The sequence below is a fragment of the Mesocricetus auratus genome, unplaced genomic scaffold (genome assembly GCF_017639785.1).
Source record: "Mesocricetus auratus isolate SY011 unplaced genomic scaffold, BCM_Maur_2.0 Super-Scaffold_100014, whole genome shotgun sequence".
NCBI lineage: Eukaryota > Metazoa > Chordata > Mammalia > Rodentia > Cricetidae > Mesocricetus > Mesocricetus auratus.
In genome coordinates, this window is record NW_024429197.1 from 21281775 (window position 1) to 21300626 (window position 18852).

The 18852-nt window shown below is 45.5% G+C and overlaps 1 protein-coding gene across 12 annotated transcripts in view; it reads right to left on the bottom strand.

Moving 5' to 3' along the window:
• Positions 1–463: 463 nt before the first annotated feature.
• The window catches only part of Scmh1 (Scm polycomb group protein homolog 1), a 125386-nt gene continuing 106997 nt past the window's right edge, over positions 464–18852 (bottom strand). For 11 of the 12 annotated variants that reach the window (XM_040756746.1, XM_040756752.1, XM_040756751.1 and 8 more), the window contains 6 exons: positions 15125–15325; positions 13406–13597; positions 5342–5536; positions 3998–4063; positions 2339–2481; positions 464–1486 (listed from right to left, as the gene is read on the bottom strand). In XM_040756746.1, the coding sequence (XP_040612680.1) occupies positions 1361–1486; positions 2339–2481; positions 3998–4063; positions 5342–5536; positions 13406–13597; positions 15125–15325 (923 nt within the window). In that variant the 3' untranslated portion in view covers positions 464–1360. Of the gene's footprint in view, positions 1487–2338; positions 2482–3997; positions 4131–5341; positions 5537–13405; positions 13598–15124; positions 15326–18852 lie in introns of all 12 variants that reach the window. The other variant, XM_040756755.1, reaches the window with a different exon arrangement.

The following is an 18852-nucleotide window of genomic DNA, read 5'->3' on the forward strand; positions in this document are numbered from 1 at the left end:
GTGCTCCCTGGCTGTTGCCTCAGGTTGTCCTGTCCTACACTGCGGCTCTGGACAGCCTTCATCTTCTGTAAACCTGTTCCCGTTGTAAGCCAACAGGCTGTGTGACCCTGGGCTTGGGTTCCAGGTCCTGGTCAGTGTGCTGGGTACCGTGAAGGCCTGTATTGCCTCTCTTCTCACCTCACGAGGAGGATAAAGCAGCCTACTGAGGCTTCTGGGAGTTGCTAGCCCTTGGGTTGCCTCTAACTTAATGAAGCTGTAGTGCTAACAACTGTCTAACTGACAGAGGAAAGCAGCTTGGGCAGAGACTGAGGCCTGCAAGGTGCTGGGTGCTGTGGGCACTTGGACCATGGGACTAGAAGAGTTCCTAGGGATAATCTGGCTAAGGCTCCTTGTTTTAAATGTGTGAACACCAAGACCAAGTGAAGGGACAACCTTCTTGCTGAGAAATTTGGATGCCAATTGGTTAAAAAGACACGGGCATTTGCACGTTTATTTATTTATAAACAAACTGACATAAAATAGTTGGGATGGCAGTGGGGGCAGCAGCGCTGCCAACTTGCTCGGGAGGAAGCACAGGAGCTAGCAGAGGGCAACCCTCCAGCCTAGAGGCCTCCCTCCCACCACGGGGCCCGTGGCCTACAGGCATTAGGCCCCATCTTTTGCAGCAATTCTGACCAGGGCAAGGGAGCTGTGATGCGGGCAGGGTGGTGGGAAAATTCCATCAGAGACAGAGACTGGGGCTACAAAGGGCCTGGTGTACGAAGAGGGAGCCTCACCTTTCCACGCCCAGTAAGCCATATACCTCTGTCCATCCCACAGAGAAAGAGCCCGAGGGCAGTGTCCACACTTCTCTGGAGAGGCCCTCTCTGGACCACAGAGTGGTCTCCTTTTTCCCAAAAATGTCTGGTGCAAGAAAAGCATTAAGTCCAAGTGCCAGAAGCAATAAATTAGCAACAAGAAAATATCTTTTTAAAAAAGGTCTGCACCATAAGTTCAGAGTCTGGGGATCTGGTGAGAAGGCATGGCTGGAGCCATGGACACTATACGAAGACCAGGAGGTGGTAAGACCCTAGAGCTGGCCTCTTCCTCCATCTCTGCAAGGTGCTCAGTCTAAACGTCCTGTGAGCGGCTTGGCTAGCCTTGAGAAATAAATAGAAGGGCCTGGGAGCCCCAGCAGGCTAAGGGGGAAGAGCAGCAGCAGCCCTGGGCCCACATTCTTCCCTCCTCAGCCCTTCATGGAAGGACACATCGTGGGTAGCAGTGGTGGTTCTCCAGCCTCCTGGAGTCCTGAGGTCACCCAGAGCCTACGGAGCTGCCTGGGAGCTGGCTGGTGGCGTCCGGGGAGAAGAGTGCCTCCTGTTCAGTACTTGCCCTGCTTCAGCCGGTCAATGTGAAAGGAAAGCTTGAGGGCGGGCCCCAGCTTCAAGCCCATGTACTTCATCATCACGTCACTGCGCAGCAGGAGCAGGGCCTTGCCATCGATCTCCTGGGGGTGGGGAGGAGCCATCAGATGTCTGCTTGGTCTGACTGCCTCAGGTGCCATCAAAGATGACCCAGAGCAGTGCGAGGCACATAGTGCAGTCAGGCTGCTGGGACCCCGAAGCCTGCCGGCTCTTCTCCCTGGCACTCTGAGGACTTCTCCCTGTAGGCAGGCACTATAGGACATGCTCCTTCCACCTTGCTCTTCTCTGCTGCTTTCCTGTGCTAAGCCTCTGAGAAGCCTTGCAGCGAGTGTGCAGGCTCTGTGGACATCTAGCCTCAAGATGCACTGTACACTGAGCCCAAAGTGAACCTCTTGGGGGTAGTGGTGACCTTAAGCCTGCTTTGAAGCCCTTTCAAACCCACCTACCTAAAAGATTTCCATTGTCAGTGACAGGGCAGACTTTGTAACCACAGAAAGGATGGCGCCAAGCAGCACAGAGGCAGGGGAATGGGGTGTGGTTAGAGCAGGAGGGAAAGACCAATGCCTTGCCAGGAAACTAAACGGTCTCTTGAAGGGAGCACTGGGCTCACAGATAGGTCAGCAGAGGAGAGGGGCTGGTGACAAGGAGGCAGAGGCTACTTGCAAAGGATTCCTTAACTTCCAAAGCAGATGGGGCAAAGCACCCTTGGGAAAAGAGATAGATGACCCCTGTAACCTAGAACTGAGCCCAGACCACAAAACAGCAGGAATCTGGCTCAATGAGAGCCCATGTTAAGAGAGTGAGGTAAACACAGTGCTCAGTGGTCTCTGCTTGAGACAGCATCATTTATGTTGTTTCAATGGACAGAACAGATAGCCAGGCCCTCTAAGATTGAGAGGTTGCCACATACACAGGAGTCAGACAGAGGCACCTACGTGTTTCCGGAAGAGGTCAGCATGGGGTCCGAGCTGAGGGTCTGCTTCCCGGACAAACTGCATCACATCCTCCACCGTCCATGAAGAAGGGTCCCGACCACTCAGGCGAGGGGTATCTCGGCTCTCCAGATACCGATCTGACCCTGAAGGACAGAAGGGCACCTACCATAATGCATGAAGTGACTGCTGGTCCATCCCCACTAGTCTCCTGCACACTCCATGGCCTCAGAGGTGATGCTCCCAGCAACATTGAAGTGGTGAATGACTGGAGGTTGTCCACTGAGAGAATCCACATTTCATTCTGTAATGCAGGCCTGGCTTTTGGGAATTTTACACTGGGGGCAGTGAATTACACTAAACCCGAGGAAGGCACCTGGGTTTGGTGGTAGGGCAGGAAGGAGTGGGCATTTATTTTACCTTGGCTTTGGGGATCAAATAAATAGCAGTACTTGAGTGAAACTAGAGCCAATCCTTTGGGGACTAGAGATAAAACAGATAAAGCATACTCAGTCCTCTCCTGAGGCTTGGAAAATAAGTGGCTTCCTTACAGTCTCATGTATGAGGGCAAAAACTGTTTCTGCCTCTACCCAGAATCTCAGTATTAATTTAGGGCCCTGTTTATAGGGTTGTTTGTTTGTTTTATCTCAATCGTGGTTGAAACACAGCTCTTCTGTTTCCCCTGTGTGATTTGGGATCTGATTATTCTGGCCATTCACCATTGTAGACCCCTTGCACATGTATTCCCTCTGCCTTCCTTTCATCCTCTTCCTCCAGTTTCTCCACTTCTTCAGACAAACTCCAGCTTAGCTAAGGTGGTCTTGGCTCCAAGGACCAGATCCTTTTTGTTTCAATGCTGAAATGAACGGTCCCTCAAAGCTTTTCTTGTAGTGATTACAACCTGTTCTGTAGACAGTTGGTTGCTCCAACTGTGTATGAGAAGGCTCGCTTCCACGATCTGGTGAGAATAGGTGTTTAGGACAAGGAGAGAATCTTGGTAATAGTTGAGGCAACGGACAACCACAAAAAGCACCACCGAGGTATTTAGGAAAGCAGACGCATAGAGCAGTCCTCTACAAGTAGAAGACCTCCCGCTATTCTCAGCTCCTGGATCTCTAAAGCAGCCCTTGGAGGAGGCACCAACACCATCTTCAGCACAGAAAGGTGGGAATTGAAGCCAGGGAGGTGAGGTGACTAGCGACCACCACCCAGCTAGGAAGGAGAAGTTAGTGCCTTATCCTTGACTTGTCCTGTCCTCTTTCTGTAGACAGTGGACCTCAGGATCCCTATCTCTACACTCAGGGAAGGCCGGCTGTCTCAGTCTGAGGATGAGTGAGTGGGTCATGCAGAGAGCATCAACAAGAAGCCATGTTAGCACACTTGTACCTTGCCCTCTGTATTAAAGACACAAGAAGGGGCATAGACGCAAATTCTTAAGTTTATGAACCAAGCAATCTAGAACTCATCAAATAGAATCCTTAGAGGTTCTTCATGGACAAGGGAGCTTTGAGTATGACCTGGAACAGAGACTCAGGATGTGTTTAAAGAGGGGAGAGCTGAGACTTCAGAGCCAGTAGGAGAGACAGCCCATCACAATGCATCCCTACCAGAACCAGACCTTGCCTTGGCAGAGATGGAAATCACAGGAATTCCCCCACATACCTGGGGAATGATTTCGTTTCCAAAATGACTCCATATCCCTTCTTTCCTTTGCTCCTTTTAACACTCCTGTGGAAAGACCAGGTGGAGATGAGAATTTCCATTCTTCGTGAGGAACACTTTGCATGTGGGAGACCTGAGGTGAGACAACTTATTCCAGTCTCAAGGCAAGGAAACCGAGGGAACCACATCTCATCTACAACTCTACTTGACAGCTTCCTACTTCATTCAGCCTCTCTCCAGGGCTGGGGCAGAACACAGGCTTCTTCCTTTGTCTCAGTCTTTATGAAAACTCTCCTCAAATTCATCTTTCACTTCTTGTTATTGGAATCTTTTTATTTTTCTACACTTCACATACCCTGGGCTCGGGGGTGTTTCTAGACCATCCTATGAAACTCACATTTCCAACCACCTGTTCTTTTTGATCACTACTATGTATCAGTACGTCTCTGTATTGTGCTCCTTATTAAAATTAAGACTTTTTTGGTATGTAGCTCACCATTTTCTGTTCTACCCTAATTCCTGCTGCTATCTATGGGGACAATCCATTCTAATTGTTGGTCTGGTCCATTCTTTTGACCTCCTAACTGGCCTTTCAATCCAGTATTCAGTAGTACTCAGAGTTCTGTTTGTGCCTTGCTTCTGACTGGATGCCACTGGTGGCTTCACTCTGCTAGAATGATCAACTCCAAACTCCTTAGTTTGGAAGTTTTTAATAATATAAGCCCTGACATTTCCAGGTTTTCTCTGAGAAGTACCAATATGACATTATGGAATACCAAATCCCATACAGTTCTAATACTATCCATTCTACTCTCTAACTTTTGCTCAACCCAACCCTTTCTTCCTGGAAAGCTCTCCCTATTCCCCAGCCGAGACATGGCCATTTATCTAGTCTCATCTAGACAAGATGTCACTCTCCAAGAAAGAGGGCCTTGGAGGCACAGCTGGGATCAGGTATCCATTCCTGCTATTTCACATTATTAATTCTTTATCAATTCTTGGTCTGTCTCGAAAAACCAAAAAAAAAAAGTGCCTTATGTATACAAAATACAAATGGTATTCAAATAAATGGCTAAAGACTGGAAGGACAAACCTTGCCTGTCCCTTTTAGTTCTAAATTTTGACTCCCAATTTATGTTTTGTTTTGCTGTTTCAAACCAAGCTCAGAACATCAACACCGATTACATTCCAGATGGCTAGGCAAGGCACAATAGTGAGCATAGCTTCAGTCCCAACATCATGAAGTAGGGGCAGCATAGTTTCCTTTTGTACTCTTTGAGCCCAGGGACAAGGGAAGGAGAGTGGGCAAGGAGTCCTGAGGACCCAGAACCCTGATGAGCTTACCCCTGGAGCAGAGCCTATGCACAGCTGAGGCAGTGCTCAGTGGGAGGCCACGGGAGGGCAGCAAGGGCCGATAGCCCGGAGTTCGAAGGCTTTGGGAGGTGCTCACAAGGTTGGCAGGCTTCAAGGCAGAGTCCATCAAGTCTGAGTGCGTTTCCAAGGGCCGGGCCAGGCTATTTCCAAGGACAAAGGATTCACCTGGGAAATAATAAAACCAGGGTTAAAGTCAGGACTGGCTTAGAAAGACTGGCAGAGTGCTGTGGGCACCAGGTACCAGCCTGAGTGGAACAAGAGGCAGCAAGACATAAAACCCTATAGGGATTCAGGATGCCTGTGTACCAGTCATGGCTCCTGACTCCCACTAGGAGCTCAAGACTTGGGTTCCTCTCTGGACTCTGGCTTTTCTAGACTGTTCCTTTTGGCCTAGGATAGTAGTAGGCCTTTTCTGCATAAGGACAACTTAAAAAAGAAACTAGAGCTACTTTAGGTGGAAGACAATTCCTTAGTCCCAAGGGTCAGTGGTGGTAGGAAGGGAAGCATGTGCTCAGAGGAGGTTCTGTGTGCACCCATGCACACACATGTGGAGGCCAGACGGCACTAAGTGTCTTCCCTAACTCCCTGAGACAAGGTCTCTCACTGAACCTGAAAGTCACTGTTTTGGCTAGTCTGGATGGCTAGTGAGATTGCAAGATCCTGTCCTTGCCCCACATTGTTATAGGCACATACAGCCATACCCAGCTTTTATGTGGGTACCGAGGATTCAAACTCAAATTCTCACAGTTTCAGAGCAAGTGCTCTTAGTTACTGATCTATCTCCCCAGGCTTCAGATGAGGATTCTTTAGAAGCAGGACATCTCAGAACTACTCCATGACACCTGGTTAAAGGCCTTGTTCTATGGAAGTACTGCAGGGAAGCTAGGAGAACTCAGGCACAGGGATCAGGGTTAGAACTTGACTCTGTCACTCAGCAGAGTGCTTCTCACTACAGTGTGGGAAACCCAGAAGTCTACCCATACCACAGGAAGCCTTCTGAGGGGTTGGTGAACATGTGTAAGCCTTTGTGAAGGGAATCTCATGCCAATTCCACCCCTCTATGGCCAATATCAGGTAGTAGAACCCACATCATGGTTCTACTATATCACCACATAATGGAAGCTAAAGCTGAGACCATCTTAGGATGGGATGCTAGCTGGTCTATGTCAACTTGACACAAGTTAGAATAATCTGAAAGGAGGGAACCTCAATTAAGAAAATGCCTCCATAAGACCCAGCTGTAAGACATTTTCTTGATAATATAAAATTGCAGGAAGGGACACCTAATTCCAGCTGTGCTTTGTTCAAGGCCCTCTTCCTTAGAGAGTGACACCTTATCTAGGTGAGGAATGGCCATGTTCCAGCTGGGCAGGAGGAGCTTTCCAGGAAGAAAGTATGGGGTTTGTGGTAGAGAGTAGAACAGATAGTACCAGGACTGTATGTGCATAGTAGAGAATAGAACAGATAGTCCTGTATGTGCTTTGGTTTTAGTGACTAATGGGTGGGGGAGGGCCCAGCCTATTGTGAGTGGTGCCACCCTGGGCTGATGGTCCTGGGTTCTAAAATAAAGCAGGCTGAGCAAGTCATGTAACAAGCAGTAAGTAGATCCCTTCCACAGCCTCTGCATCAGCCCCTGCCTCCAGGTTCCGGGCCTGTTTGAGTTCCTGTCCTGGCTTTCTTTGGTGATGGGACTACAATGTGGAAGTGTGAGCCCAATAAACCCTTTCCTCCCCAAATTTGCCTTTTGGTTATAGTGTTTTGTCACAGCAATAGAAACCCTGACTTAGACATATGGTTCTACCTAAACTAAATCAGTTCCCTAGCCTTGGCCACATGTGTGAGGGACTTAAGTATCAGAAGATCTTACTGTCCTAGTGTTTATCTTTCAGATCATGTGATTAAATATAAATTCATTATCTGGCTAAAAGTGACCCTCAGTGATAAGATGCCCTAGGATTTTAGGACTATTTCTACTACCTAAATTATCTTGGCAAGCTTGGATCCAAAGTCAAATCTATCTCTAGGTAACCGTTCCTCCTCTGCAGGAGGTTAGCTGTGGAAGCATTTTCCTAGAAGTGAATTGAAAAGAGATTTGCAAGAGAAGTCTCTGAGGCTCAGAGACACCTAAACCATGTACCCACACTCCTTCTGTAGTTGACGATCCCAATTCCTGCTTTCCAGGAGCGATGGCATGGCAGTAGCAAGCACATCCCATTTTGAGACACGAGAAAGCCAACGCCCACTTAGGAGACCTGGTTCTACATCTGGCTTCTTCCTTTTATAAGGAAAAGGAGTTTGTCTTCTCTGAGGACCTGCTCCCTTGTGTATAAAAATGGAGAATATGAAATGAGAAGATGAATCTGAGAAACTTGTTTTCATTCAGAGTTACAATAGCAACCTCGAGTTCTCTGTCATAGAGCAGAGACAGCTCACTTTTTCACCTCATGTTTACTTAGCCATGACTGAGGATCATGCTGCTTGGAGCTAACAGATGTGAGGAAAATTACGACAGCAGCGCTAGGAATCACCAGAGTTAATACAGACCAGTGAGAGTCTCTTCCTCTCAACAATGCTAAGGAAGCCACTTAGGTCTGAGTTCTGAGTTGAGGGATCTGAAAGCCTGGACTGGTGAAGTCTGAAACTAGGTATGGCTATTAGGTCTTGTTCTAAGGAAGTGTACTAGGAAAATGAGGCCTCATGCCCACACTCTGTGAGGCACTATAGTATTCTTGTAAGGCTGGTAAGATGGGGTCCTGGCTGCCTCTGGTAGGGCAAGGCCTGGACAAGACCACAGCCCTTTTCAACTGTGCTCTACAGAGCCCCAAGGTCATTTATAGGGAGGCTCTGGACCTTATCCCAGCATTAGTCAAAATATCTCTTGCTTTAAATTATCAACAATGGCAATGCACACAATCCTACTTTTTGTAAAAATATTTTTTGCTAATAACAATGAAATTTCCTTATGTCTTTCTCTCTAGCTGCCATCTAGTCTTCAGTTTGTCATAAAGTGATTCCATTTTTCACAATCCTGTAGTTCACAGAAGTAAGAACAGTAGAGTCTCTAAGGGTACCCTTCAGGAGCACATAGCTTTCCTCATGGGACCATCAGAGTTTTGGGTGAGTAATGTGTTAACTGTTCTGTAGACCAGCTTAAACATCCAATTGCTAGGAACACCCGATCTGAAAGGGCTATGTAAATACTATTCCTTTTGTTTGTAATATTCACAGCCTCATTACTTTTTAATTTACTTGTTCTTTGTTGTTTTTCCCATTAAGCTCAGATGTCTCAAATCCCAACATGGGTAAGTTCCATCACTGACAAGGAGCTATTTGCAACTGATGCTTCTTGGGAAAGGGAAAATCAGTTTTCTCCAGTGGAGTGTTACTGCCCCATGTCCAAGAGTAGTTGGCTAACACAAAGCCACAAAATGGACTCCTATTTGAGTGTGTGGTTTTTGTCTTGTTATTTTTTGCCTTACTAGGTTTTTTTGGGGGGTAGTGGGGGGTCTGTTTTGACCTTTGTTTCTTATTTTCTTATTTATTTATTTGAGAGAGTGGGTGTATGAAGTTCGGTGGGCAGGGATGTGGGGAGGAGTTGGGAAAGAATATGATCAAAGTATATTATACTTTTTTAAAAATATAAAATTTAAAAGATTAACTGTCTCACAAGGACTGAGACAATCTCACTGTTAGCAGTCCAAGTGCTTCACAAAATTTGATAGTTTTTCTAGATGAAAGAACAGCAGAGGATTTAGGATATGAGCCAGAAAAGGATATTCTTTAGCATGGATATGTCTTCAGCATGTACAAGGCCTGCACTTGTGTCTGTGTTCTGTGCTAGAGTGAGAATGCTCCACAGCTCTAGCTCCATGTTTGCTCAATTCCCTCTGCAAGGAGCCCTGGAACCTTGGATGGATGGATAATATTCTCTATGCTCAGTGATTGTCTGATCTCTGCTTGATAAAGACCCCAGTGAATGCTTGTTCTCTTGGGAGATTTTTGGCAATCATTTTATTAAGAGGTCTGATGGATAAAATGCCCTCCCTTTTTTTATTTTAGCTGAACTCTGTCTTATTACAAATTCTTCCTCATGTTTTCTCTCTATACTCCAAAAGAACAACTCTGAGTTCCTGTCTTCCCACACTGCTCTGGGAGTGTTTGTTACCTGTGACTTTTCTCCATACTTCTTCCCCACCCTTTCCCTTCTCCTCACTGCCTTGCTGGCTACCCTCCACTGGGAATGCTTCTAGGGCAGCTTTGCAATAAGATCCTCAGAGCAGCTGCCTCTCATTGAGGGTGTGCGTCCCAGACAAGGGCCTCACCTCTGTCCACTGACATTCAGTAGCATACCCTCATTCTTCAGCATCACAACAGAAAAGTTACCTTACGTTAGCCCTATATGGTTAGAGATTCCCATCTCTGTCTTAATAGATGAGCAAGCTGACGCCCAGGACAAAGGACAGTGGAGATGGATGAATGACCACGCCAGCAACAGAACTCAAGTCTTTGAGTCCTGCAACAATGGCACTATTTCTCCTAGCAGGCAACAGCCAGGAAATCTCAAAACAGCAGATCTGGAAGCTAATGCTGGGCAGATTTCAATTATAGCTACTGTTAATATCCATAGCAAGTAGCTGAAAAAATTTCCTGCCTCATATTACCAATTTTTTAGTGAACCAAAAGGAGCTTCTTGCTGTAGCTTCCACAAGCCTGGCACTTGACTTAGAACACGTGTGGTCCTGTAGAAGGGGCTGTGCTCTTACGCTGCCTCGTCCACAATCCTCTAATCCACTTTCTTTCACTTTTTCTTTCTTATCACAAGTGGCTGGGCTGGAGCATATCTGCTCCCTGCTCTTAACCACACACCCCTTCCCTCTTAGCTTTCAGGGAGCAGGGGTTCAGCCTGTCTTACCTCTGTCTCTACAAATCCAGTATAGATTCTGGTAAACAGTGAGAATTTTAAAATGTTTGATGACCTAAAGTCAAAATGCCTGGATTGGTCCTTCAAAATGCCCATGCAGTCAGAGAAGACAGAAAGAATAGAGAACAGCTCTAGAGAAAGGAAGCTTAAAACTCAGGGCAATGAAATACACAAAATGATCTTTTATTTGACCCTAAATTAGAGAAAACAAAACAAAAACAGCTATAAAGGACAATAGAGCCAACTTGGGAAATTCTGATCTGGGCGGCATTGTAGCTCAGGAGTATTTTATTTGCATTAAATTTCACACAAAAACATTGTCCTTCCTGTTGCCCTTCCATACTTCTCTCCCATTCTCCCTCCTTCCCCCTCTTGCTCTTTCTCACAGAGGGTTTCTCTGTGCAGCCCAGGCTAACATTAACCCGTGAACTTCTTGCCTCAAATTCCTGAGGGCTGGGATTACAGGTATATGTCTATGTTCTGTGCTCTTTAAAAGACATATGTATATATATTTCACTAGCAGTTAACTGTTGTGTGCTAAATAAACAAAAAGATATATATATTAAACATATAGATACAAATATATCTTCAAACAAAGAGACCGAGCAAATATTACATAAAGCTAAAAGTGATTCTAGGTGAAGGAATTATTTTGTATTTGTTGTTGTTGTTACCCTTTTTCTGTAGGTTTGAAAGTTTCCAAAATAAAGCAGTGAAAAAAGCAATAGTCTAAATTTAGGTAAAGAAACTTTAAGGAATATGGATTTTGATGGCTGTGACGTTCAGCTGGGTGAAGTCAAGAGAGGGAGGGAATCTGGTGGAAGGCAGGAATGGGGAAAGGGCTCCAGTAAGCAACTCAGTCAATATAGATGGGACCCACAAATGCTACATCGGTAGAAGTGTGTCACTGTGCAGATGGGCAGGAATGGCCAAAAAGCAGATTCAAAGAAAAAGCAAAAGAAAGCTGTGGTACTGATGGAGTTTTCTTCAGGGGGTCAATAAGTAATCAGAATAATATAGGTGCTGATGAGGTATCAGAGGCAGAGCAAAGGGTCAGTAAGACAGCAGACAGGCAGGGAAGACAAGCTACAGAGCAGAGAGGAGTCAGAAGTCTAGACAAGGCCCTGGCTTGTCTGGGCACAGTTGAAACACTGCTTCTGAAAAGCCAATGGCAGCCAAGATGAAGCAGACAGTGTGCTGAAAGTTTCCCTGAGAAACCGAGTTTGGTGAGCAGGGGAAGATCAGAGGTGGTGCAGTCTGTGTGGAAGTGGGCTAGAGAAAGGACACAACTCAAAGTGACACCCCTGCTCTTTGCCTTTCCTTTTAGCTGGTGAGGCAGGCAGAAGAGTCTGGATGAAGCTTGCTTCTCCTACAGGGTATTGAATTAGAGAGATACAAACCAGAACAGGAGTCTCAGGAAAGGCTGTGGCATGTGACAATCTCCAAACACTTTCATGACTGGAAGCCCATTGTGGGCATATCCCCAGAAGTCTTGAATCTACTGCCAATGTACTTTCCCTAGTTCCGGAAGGGCAGGGCTCTACCTAGGAATTCTGAGTGTCTGTTTCTTTGAGTAGCCAGCTGCCCCACTGGACATGCACCTTCCTTTTCAGACTTCCAGTTAGGCCTTTCTTTAAGAAAACAGAGCTCAGGGCTCCTGAACGACAATGACTGAGAATATTTAACACTTTGTACCAACCCCATCCTAACCAGTACAACATAATAACTGCAGGACTGTTCTTACAAGTTCTGTTGCAGAAGAAAGCACCTAGAGCAGGTAGTTTAAAAAGGTCCCTCTAGCCAGGTGGTGGTGGTGCACGCCTTAAATCCCAGCACTCGGGAGGCAGAGGCAGGCAGATCTCTGTGAGTTCGAGGCCAGGCTGGACCGACAGCCTCCAAAACAATACAGAGAAACCCTGTCTGGTAAAACAAAAAAAAAAAAAACCAAAACAAAACAAAACAAAAAGGTCCCTCTGAAGAAAAGAACCAGCTGAGGAGCATGGGACAGCTTAGGGACCAGAGTCTGGTTTGCTTGCCAGCATATGAGGAATTCAGGGATCTTTTTACCCCAAATCATACCAGCAATTCTCACATGGTTGCAGAGGTACAGGGGGGTCAGAGGAGGAGACTGGGTGTGGGGTCACCTCCCCAAGCACATTCTTCAGAAGTCATCTTAAGAGTTTGATGAAAAGACAACAAGGAAGGGAGTGTGAGACTCATGCAGAAGATCCCAGACTCCTGCAGCCCGCAGCAAGCAGAGCAGATGATGGACCTCCTCTCTGCTCAGGACACTATCCACAGAGCAGAGCAGATAATGTACCTCCTCTCTGCTCAGGACACCATCTACAGAGCAGAGCAGATGATGGACCTCCTCTCTGCTCAGGACACCATCCACAGAGCAGATGGACCTCCTCTCTGCTCAGGACACCATCTACAGAGCAATTTCTCCCTCTTAACAGCAACCTACCTCTCTATGTTTGGAACCAAGCTTTCCTCCCTCCCTCGATTCTGCGTCCTGTACTCCAGATCAGAGATGCCGAGCTCCACTCACTCTTCAACCTCTCTTGAAAGTGCTTAGTCACCCACCCAGCCACGTGGCATCCGCTTTTTCATTGTGGATCTGGTATGTTAACTAAAAAAAGTTATTTTCCAGCCTAGTTGGAAACAGCAGGAACTTGAACTGACTTGTTAGACTGGCAATGCTAGAAGAGTTAGGGCTGTATGCCAAAGAAAAGAATGGGTGGCCAATCAACATGGAGCAACTTTCTTAATCTCTACCTAAGACTAAACCTTGTTTTTGGCAAAGGAGACTTATATGAGGCCTCTGATGCCTGATTCACACTGAGAGATGTGCTGGGACTTCATGTGGAGACATGGGGTCCTGGGGAAAGACAAATTGTAGAGTGACAACAAAAAATCTTGAAAAGTTAAGATGACAGAAGATCAAAAGCCCTAGATGTAACCCAGATATGGCAAGGTTAGTAAAGAGCAGAAAACCACCTCTCTGGAAAGTAGATGCTAAGGCTCTCAGGCCTGAGGGCTGCCCCTGGACCCTTGCAGATGCTGCTGGCTGCCCAGTCCCCTTGCAGCCCAGGCCCCATCCCAGCTCCTACCTGGTAGGTACCTGTCGTGGCTGTGGCTGTACTCTGTGGCAGTGAGTGGTAAGTGAGTTTGTGTAAAGGGCTGGTTGCCAAACAGATTGTCACTCCGAAGGTTGTGGCAGAGTTTTTCCAGGAAGCGGAGGACATAGGTGATGCTGTTGACTGCTGGGAGGTTGAGGGTGTGCTGTTCCCGGTCAAACATGGCTGTAGAGTTAAGTAAACAAAGCAAGTCAGTTGTGCGGTGCAGTGTAGTCCTGGCCAGAGAAGCCCAGCTCATTGCTTGTTTTGGGATTGGCTGGTTACATAAAGGCAGTGCTCAGGCTGCTTGCCCATTTGTCTTCTTTCTGCTGTCCCTCCCCTTGCTCAAGGGCTTTGATTTTTGCTTCTAACTCCAAAGGGTGTGCAAGGGGAGTGGCCAGGCCAAGTCTGTTACACCCTCAGGGCTCTGGAATGATTTCACTCAACCTGTGAAAATGACTAGGAACTAATGCTATGTGCTTCATTCATCACCTGGCTGGGCTTCCTTCAGGAAATGTGTTCACCTAGGGTGCTGTTTTCACAAGAACTGCCCAAGAACAGGTAAGATGTACAGAAGGAAATACTGCTGTAAACCACTTCCAACTTTTATATGGACACTAGATTTGGAAATGTTTCATGCTTCTTATTTTATGTCCTATCTAGTTCTATCAAAATATTGGCATAATTTTTAAAAAGCAAAAAGGCTCATATAATAGTCTCTGAGAAAAGTGAGATCTGGGCAGATAAATCCCTCTTAGAAAGTTTTGAAGAGGAAGAACTCTAGGCAGGTAGAGGTGAGGGCAACTCCAGGCCCTACCCTTCACACTCCTGCAAGGGAGAGGCCAGAGAGTGGTCTGGGCCTCTAAAGGACAGACTTAATGTATCAGCAATTCCCATTCTCCATGCAGCTAGCTATTGCCTAGATGTGGCTCCCTAACATTTCTCTGTTGTCACCCTTCTACCGACCAGTGCAGACCAATGTATGGCAGAAACCTCTGACACACAGTAAAAGATCAATATGTATTTGCTAAAAGAACAGTTTGGCAGTTTATGCTCCCTGTTTGCTGGTTTCCTGAAGCTAGTTACAAGCTTGCTAAGGAGGAAGGGAGGAGGCTGCAAAGCAGCATTACAGTAAAGACTAGAAGGTTGCAGGTCAAGCCTCTGTAGGCTTGGGTAAAAATAAGATCGCACTTAAGAAAACTGAAACAGAAATGGGGGCACAGCAACAAAGTATTTTTAGTTACAACAAAAAGTACCATACTGTTAAACTCTCATTTTCCCCTTTGTCTTGGGATTCAGCTCTCTTGTATGGGTGCTATAAACACAAAAGCTTTGAAGGCAGAGGAATGAGAGGAGGGCAGAGATCCTTTGAAGCCATTTGGGGAATGGCTTGTAGCAACAACATAGCCCCTATGTATCCTTCCTCTGGAATGGCTTTAAGCCACACACTCATATTCTGTGGGGACAGGAGAGGACTCTGTGAAAAGGCTGTACTAGGCAGTCTGTTTGGCTATTCTTGGCAGAGATGTATGGCATATACCACATATGGCACATGGTTCAGAAGAGCCTGGAGCTGGGAGGGAGGACTCTTGAGGAATGGGACACTCTTGCATTCTCGAGAGTCATTAAGTATGACCTTGGAACTAGGATGCCTCATCAGAATGAAGGCCTGTCCCTCTGGCTAGAAGAACAAACCAGCCGAAAAGTGTTTACCTGAGATGACCTCACCGCCGTGGCCCTGTTTGAGGAAGCTGAAGACAGTTTTCTGGTGATAAGCACAGTCAATGCAAGCCTGGACAGCCTGCTGCAACACCACAGAGGCACGGGCTGGCCCGAAATGGTCAGGAAGTCGTTGGATCTTCTTCTTATCCAAGTGGGGGCCTGTGCTGCCACTCTTGTTCAGGTAGATACAAACTATAGGAAACAAAGAACCCAAGAACCTTACAGTGTTCAGAGAGAAGTCACAGCACAGTTCTCTTCCATCTGCTAATGTCTGGACTTGGCACTGTGGGTGATAAAGGGAGGTTTGGAAAATCCCGTACCAGCCCAAGCTGCATGAGCTAGGTCTCTGGGGATACAGCCTATTAGGAGAAATACACAGAACAGAAATCAAGGCACAGAGCTTGTGTTTTGTTTTCTGGGCCCTGAAAAGAAAGTGTAAACTCTGTTTTTTCCTAGAACTCTCTAAGGCGAGTCAGATGACAGGCAAAGATACAGCCAACAGCATTGTGGAAAGTAGACAGCAGACTGGAGAAGTAGCCACTGACTTAGCAGACCCCAAGAAGCTGTGTCCTAAAGCAGGAAGGAGACTGATTTGAAGACACCTAATTGGTAGAATAAAGGTGCCATTGGAGTGACTATGAGGGTCAATCTATGAAAAGAAGGATCAGTCTAGGTCTGCTAAGAAATAGGGTTTGGGGTACTATGGAGATGTTCATTGGCTACAGTGCTTGCTATACAAGCCTGCGGACTGGAGTTAGGACCCCAAGAACCCATGTAAACACTAGATAGGCATGGTGGACCACCTATAACCCAAACACTTGAGAGGCAGAGACAGGAGACTGTTTCAAGTTTGGTGGTGTGGCCCTGGTACTAAAATCGCTAAACAATGGAGGAACTCAGAAACAAGACACTTAGCACAAATGATCATAGCAGTTTACTTATAACAATTTCAAGTGTCCATCAACAGGAGAATGAACACACAAACTATGGTATGTTCATTTAATGGAATACCACTTGACAAGAACACCTTGACCCATGGATAGGTACAACAACGTAAGTGCCTTTCAAAAAAGTTTTTTTTGAGTGAAAGCAAATACAAGAATACATACAGACAGCATGGTTAATTTACACTAAATTCAAGATCTGCAAAATCTAATTTATGACAAAAGTATTTCAATCCCAGTGGAGACAGAGACTGACTGCAGGAGCCTGCTGGAACTTCTGGGTATCAGAAGTATCCTATGTCTTGATCACATGGGGATGGGGGAGTTACACAGGTGCTGATATTTACTAAAATTCAGCAAATTGGCTGGGTAGTGGTGGTTCATACCTTTAATCCCAGCTCTTGGGAGAAAGAGGCAGAAAGATATCTGTGAGTTTGAGGCCAGCCTGGTCTATAGAGTTAGCTTTAGGGTAGACAATGCTATACAAAGAAACCCTGTCTCAAAAAAACCGGAAAAAATATTTAGCAAATTGTGTATGAGTGTACAATATATTTGCAACTAAGATTTTGTACATTTCATGGATGTGAGTCTGATTGATTATTCTAATGGTGGTTTTAAAATTAATTTTACATGGGTCATATGGTGAAACACCAAAGACCAAACCATGCAACTTTTAGAAGACCGTCAGTTTTAGAACATGACTCTAAAAGTCTTTAGCAAGCCTCTTGTTGTTCTCTGTCATACCTGACAGCAGTAGACAGGACAGTGTGCCAGTTTCTGAGCCTAAGATTAAGGAACCAGCAACTTCTACTTCTGGTTTCTTGGTATATTTACTCTTGAATACCAACTATTTGTTATGTGTGAGAAAACAAATCATCTTGTGGAAAGGCTCATGTGGAGAAACAGGCAGAATCAATATGCCAGTCATGTGGGAAAAGTGGATCCCCAAAGCTAGTCAGGTCCATTCCCCATCTGGCACTCTATGCAATACATGAGCTGTCTTCACACAGTTTACCCTTAGTGCTTCAAACTATGAAGTTTTGTAGTAGTTTGTTATATAGCAAAAGCTGGTCAGAATAGATTCTGATCAGGATGCTTCAGGAACAAATGCCAAATACACGACATGAGCTCTGGAACTGGGTGGCAGAAAGCACCATAAGCAACGTACCAGTGGGAACTCAAGCCTTGGGGTAGCTATTATTTTTTTCTTTAGTGCTGAGGATCAAATCCAGTGCTTCATCCAAACTAAGCACGTGCTCTACCATTGAGCTACATTCCCAGTCCTTTAACAGTTTTAATCGGAGCCTAAAGTTGGAAGGTGAAGATGTAACTGGGAGATGAAGGATGGGCACACGCGCTAGGAAGGGACTGAAAGGTTGACATGACTCTTGCCATGATAGCATAAAACAGGAAATGTACTTGAGGAGCTCAGTGAAATAGCTAAGATTTCTAAAGCCAACAAAGTGCTACCTACGTTCTTGCTGCTTATGATAAAATGAAAGATGAGAGATAAAATCCTTTTTTAAGAGGTGAGAAAGAAGGTGGGGTACGGCGGCATATATCTTTAATCCCAGCATTCATAACAAAGGCAGGTGGATTTCTGAGTCTGGGGCCAGTCTGGTCTATATGTGAGTACCAGGCCTGCCAGAAAACCTTGTCTTCTCGAAAAACCAAAACGAAAATCAATAAAACAAAACAAGACAAAACAAAACAAAAAGAACAAGAACGGTCTAAGAATATGCTTCAGGGATTTCTTTCAGACTAAAGATTTCCATTGGAATTTGCTAAGGGTAGCTCTTGCAGACTCTTTTCTTTATACAACAAAATTAATTACAATAAAATTACATAATTAACCCCCCTCCACAAATCCTCATGTCCCCCTCTTTCCATTCCCTTTCAAACTCATGGTTTCTTTTTCTTTAATTATTAAGATTCTCTAGGGTACATTTAGCTGTAGCTGCAGAGGAAGTGAACCCTGAGCTACTCAAAGAAACCCCTCAGACTGTTAAGATAGTCATTTTGTTATAATTATTACCAGCATGAACTTAGAGGGTTTAGAGACAGGACGAAATCGAAAACATCTCTTCCTTTGCCTCCACTTTGCCATCACTTTTTAAAAAATTTCTCTGATATCTTATATCCCAACCAGTTTCCTCTCCCTCCTCTTCTGCCAGTGCCCCCTGCCCCAGATCCACTCCTCCTCTATATTCCCTCAGAAAAGGGCAGGCTTCCCAGAGATATCAACCAAATATGGCATACCAAGTTGCAATAAGACTACAGTCCCAGAGGACCTGACATGCTTTTCTAGCCTCTATAGGTACCACACACACACACACACACACACACACACACACACACACACACACACACGTAATACACAGACACACATTTGTGGAAAAATGCTCATATATGCTCATATACACAAAATATATACAAAGCCTACCTTCACTTCTTAATCTCTTTGGACTCCCAACCTTTCTTAGGCAGCGAGAAAGGGGAAGACTACTAGATGCCTCATGGCAAAGGACAAAACAGAACTTCGAAATGTCTAGGCAGCAGTACCAGAACTAGTTAAGAAACTGGCTCATCAATGGCAAGAATGTGTTATTTGAAGTAAAGGATATTTGAGTCTAGGACAGTGGAACCTGTAAGTCTACTAAAGAGAAATGAACTTTTTTCCCTTTAAGTTCAGTATCAAATTTCAGCTCCATGCTTTCCACAGTGTTTATCATGACATAGGAATGAACTTTGGGAGCCCATTCCACATGGGAGGGA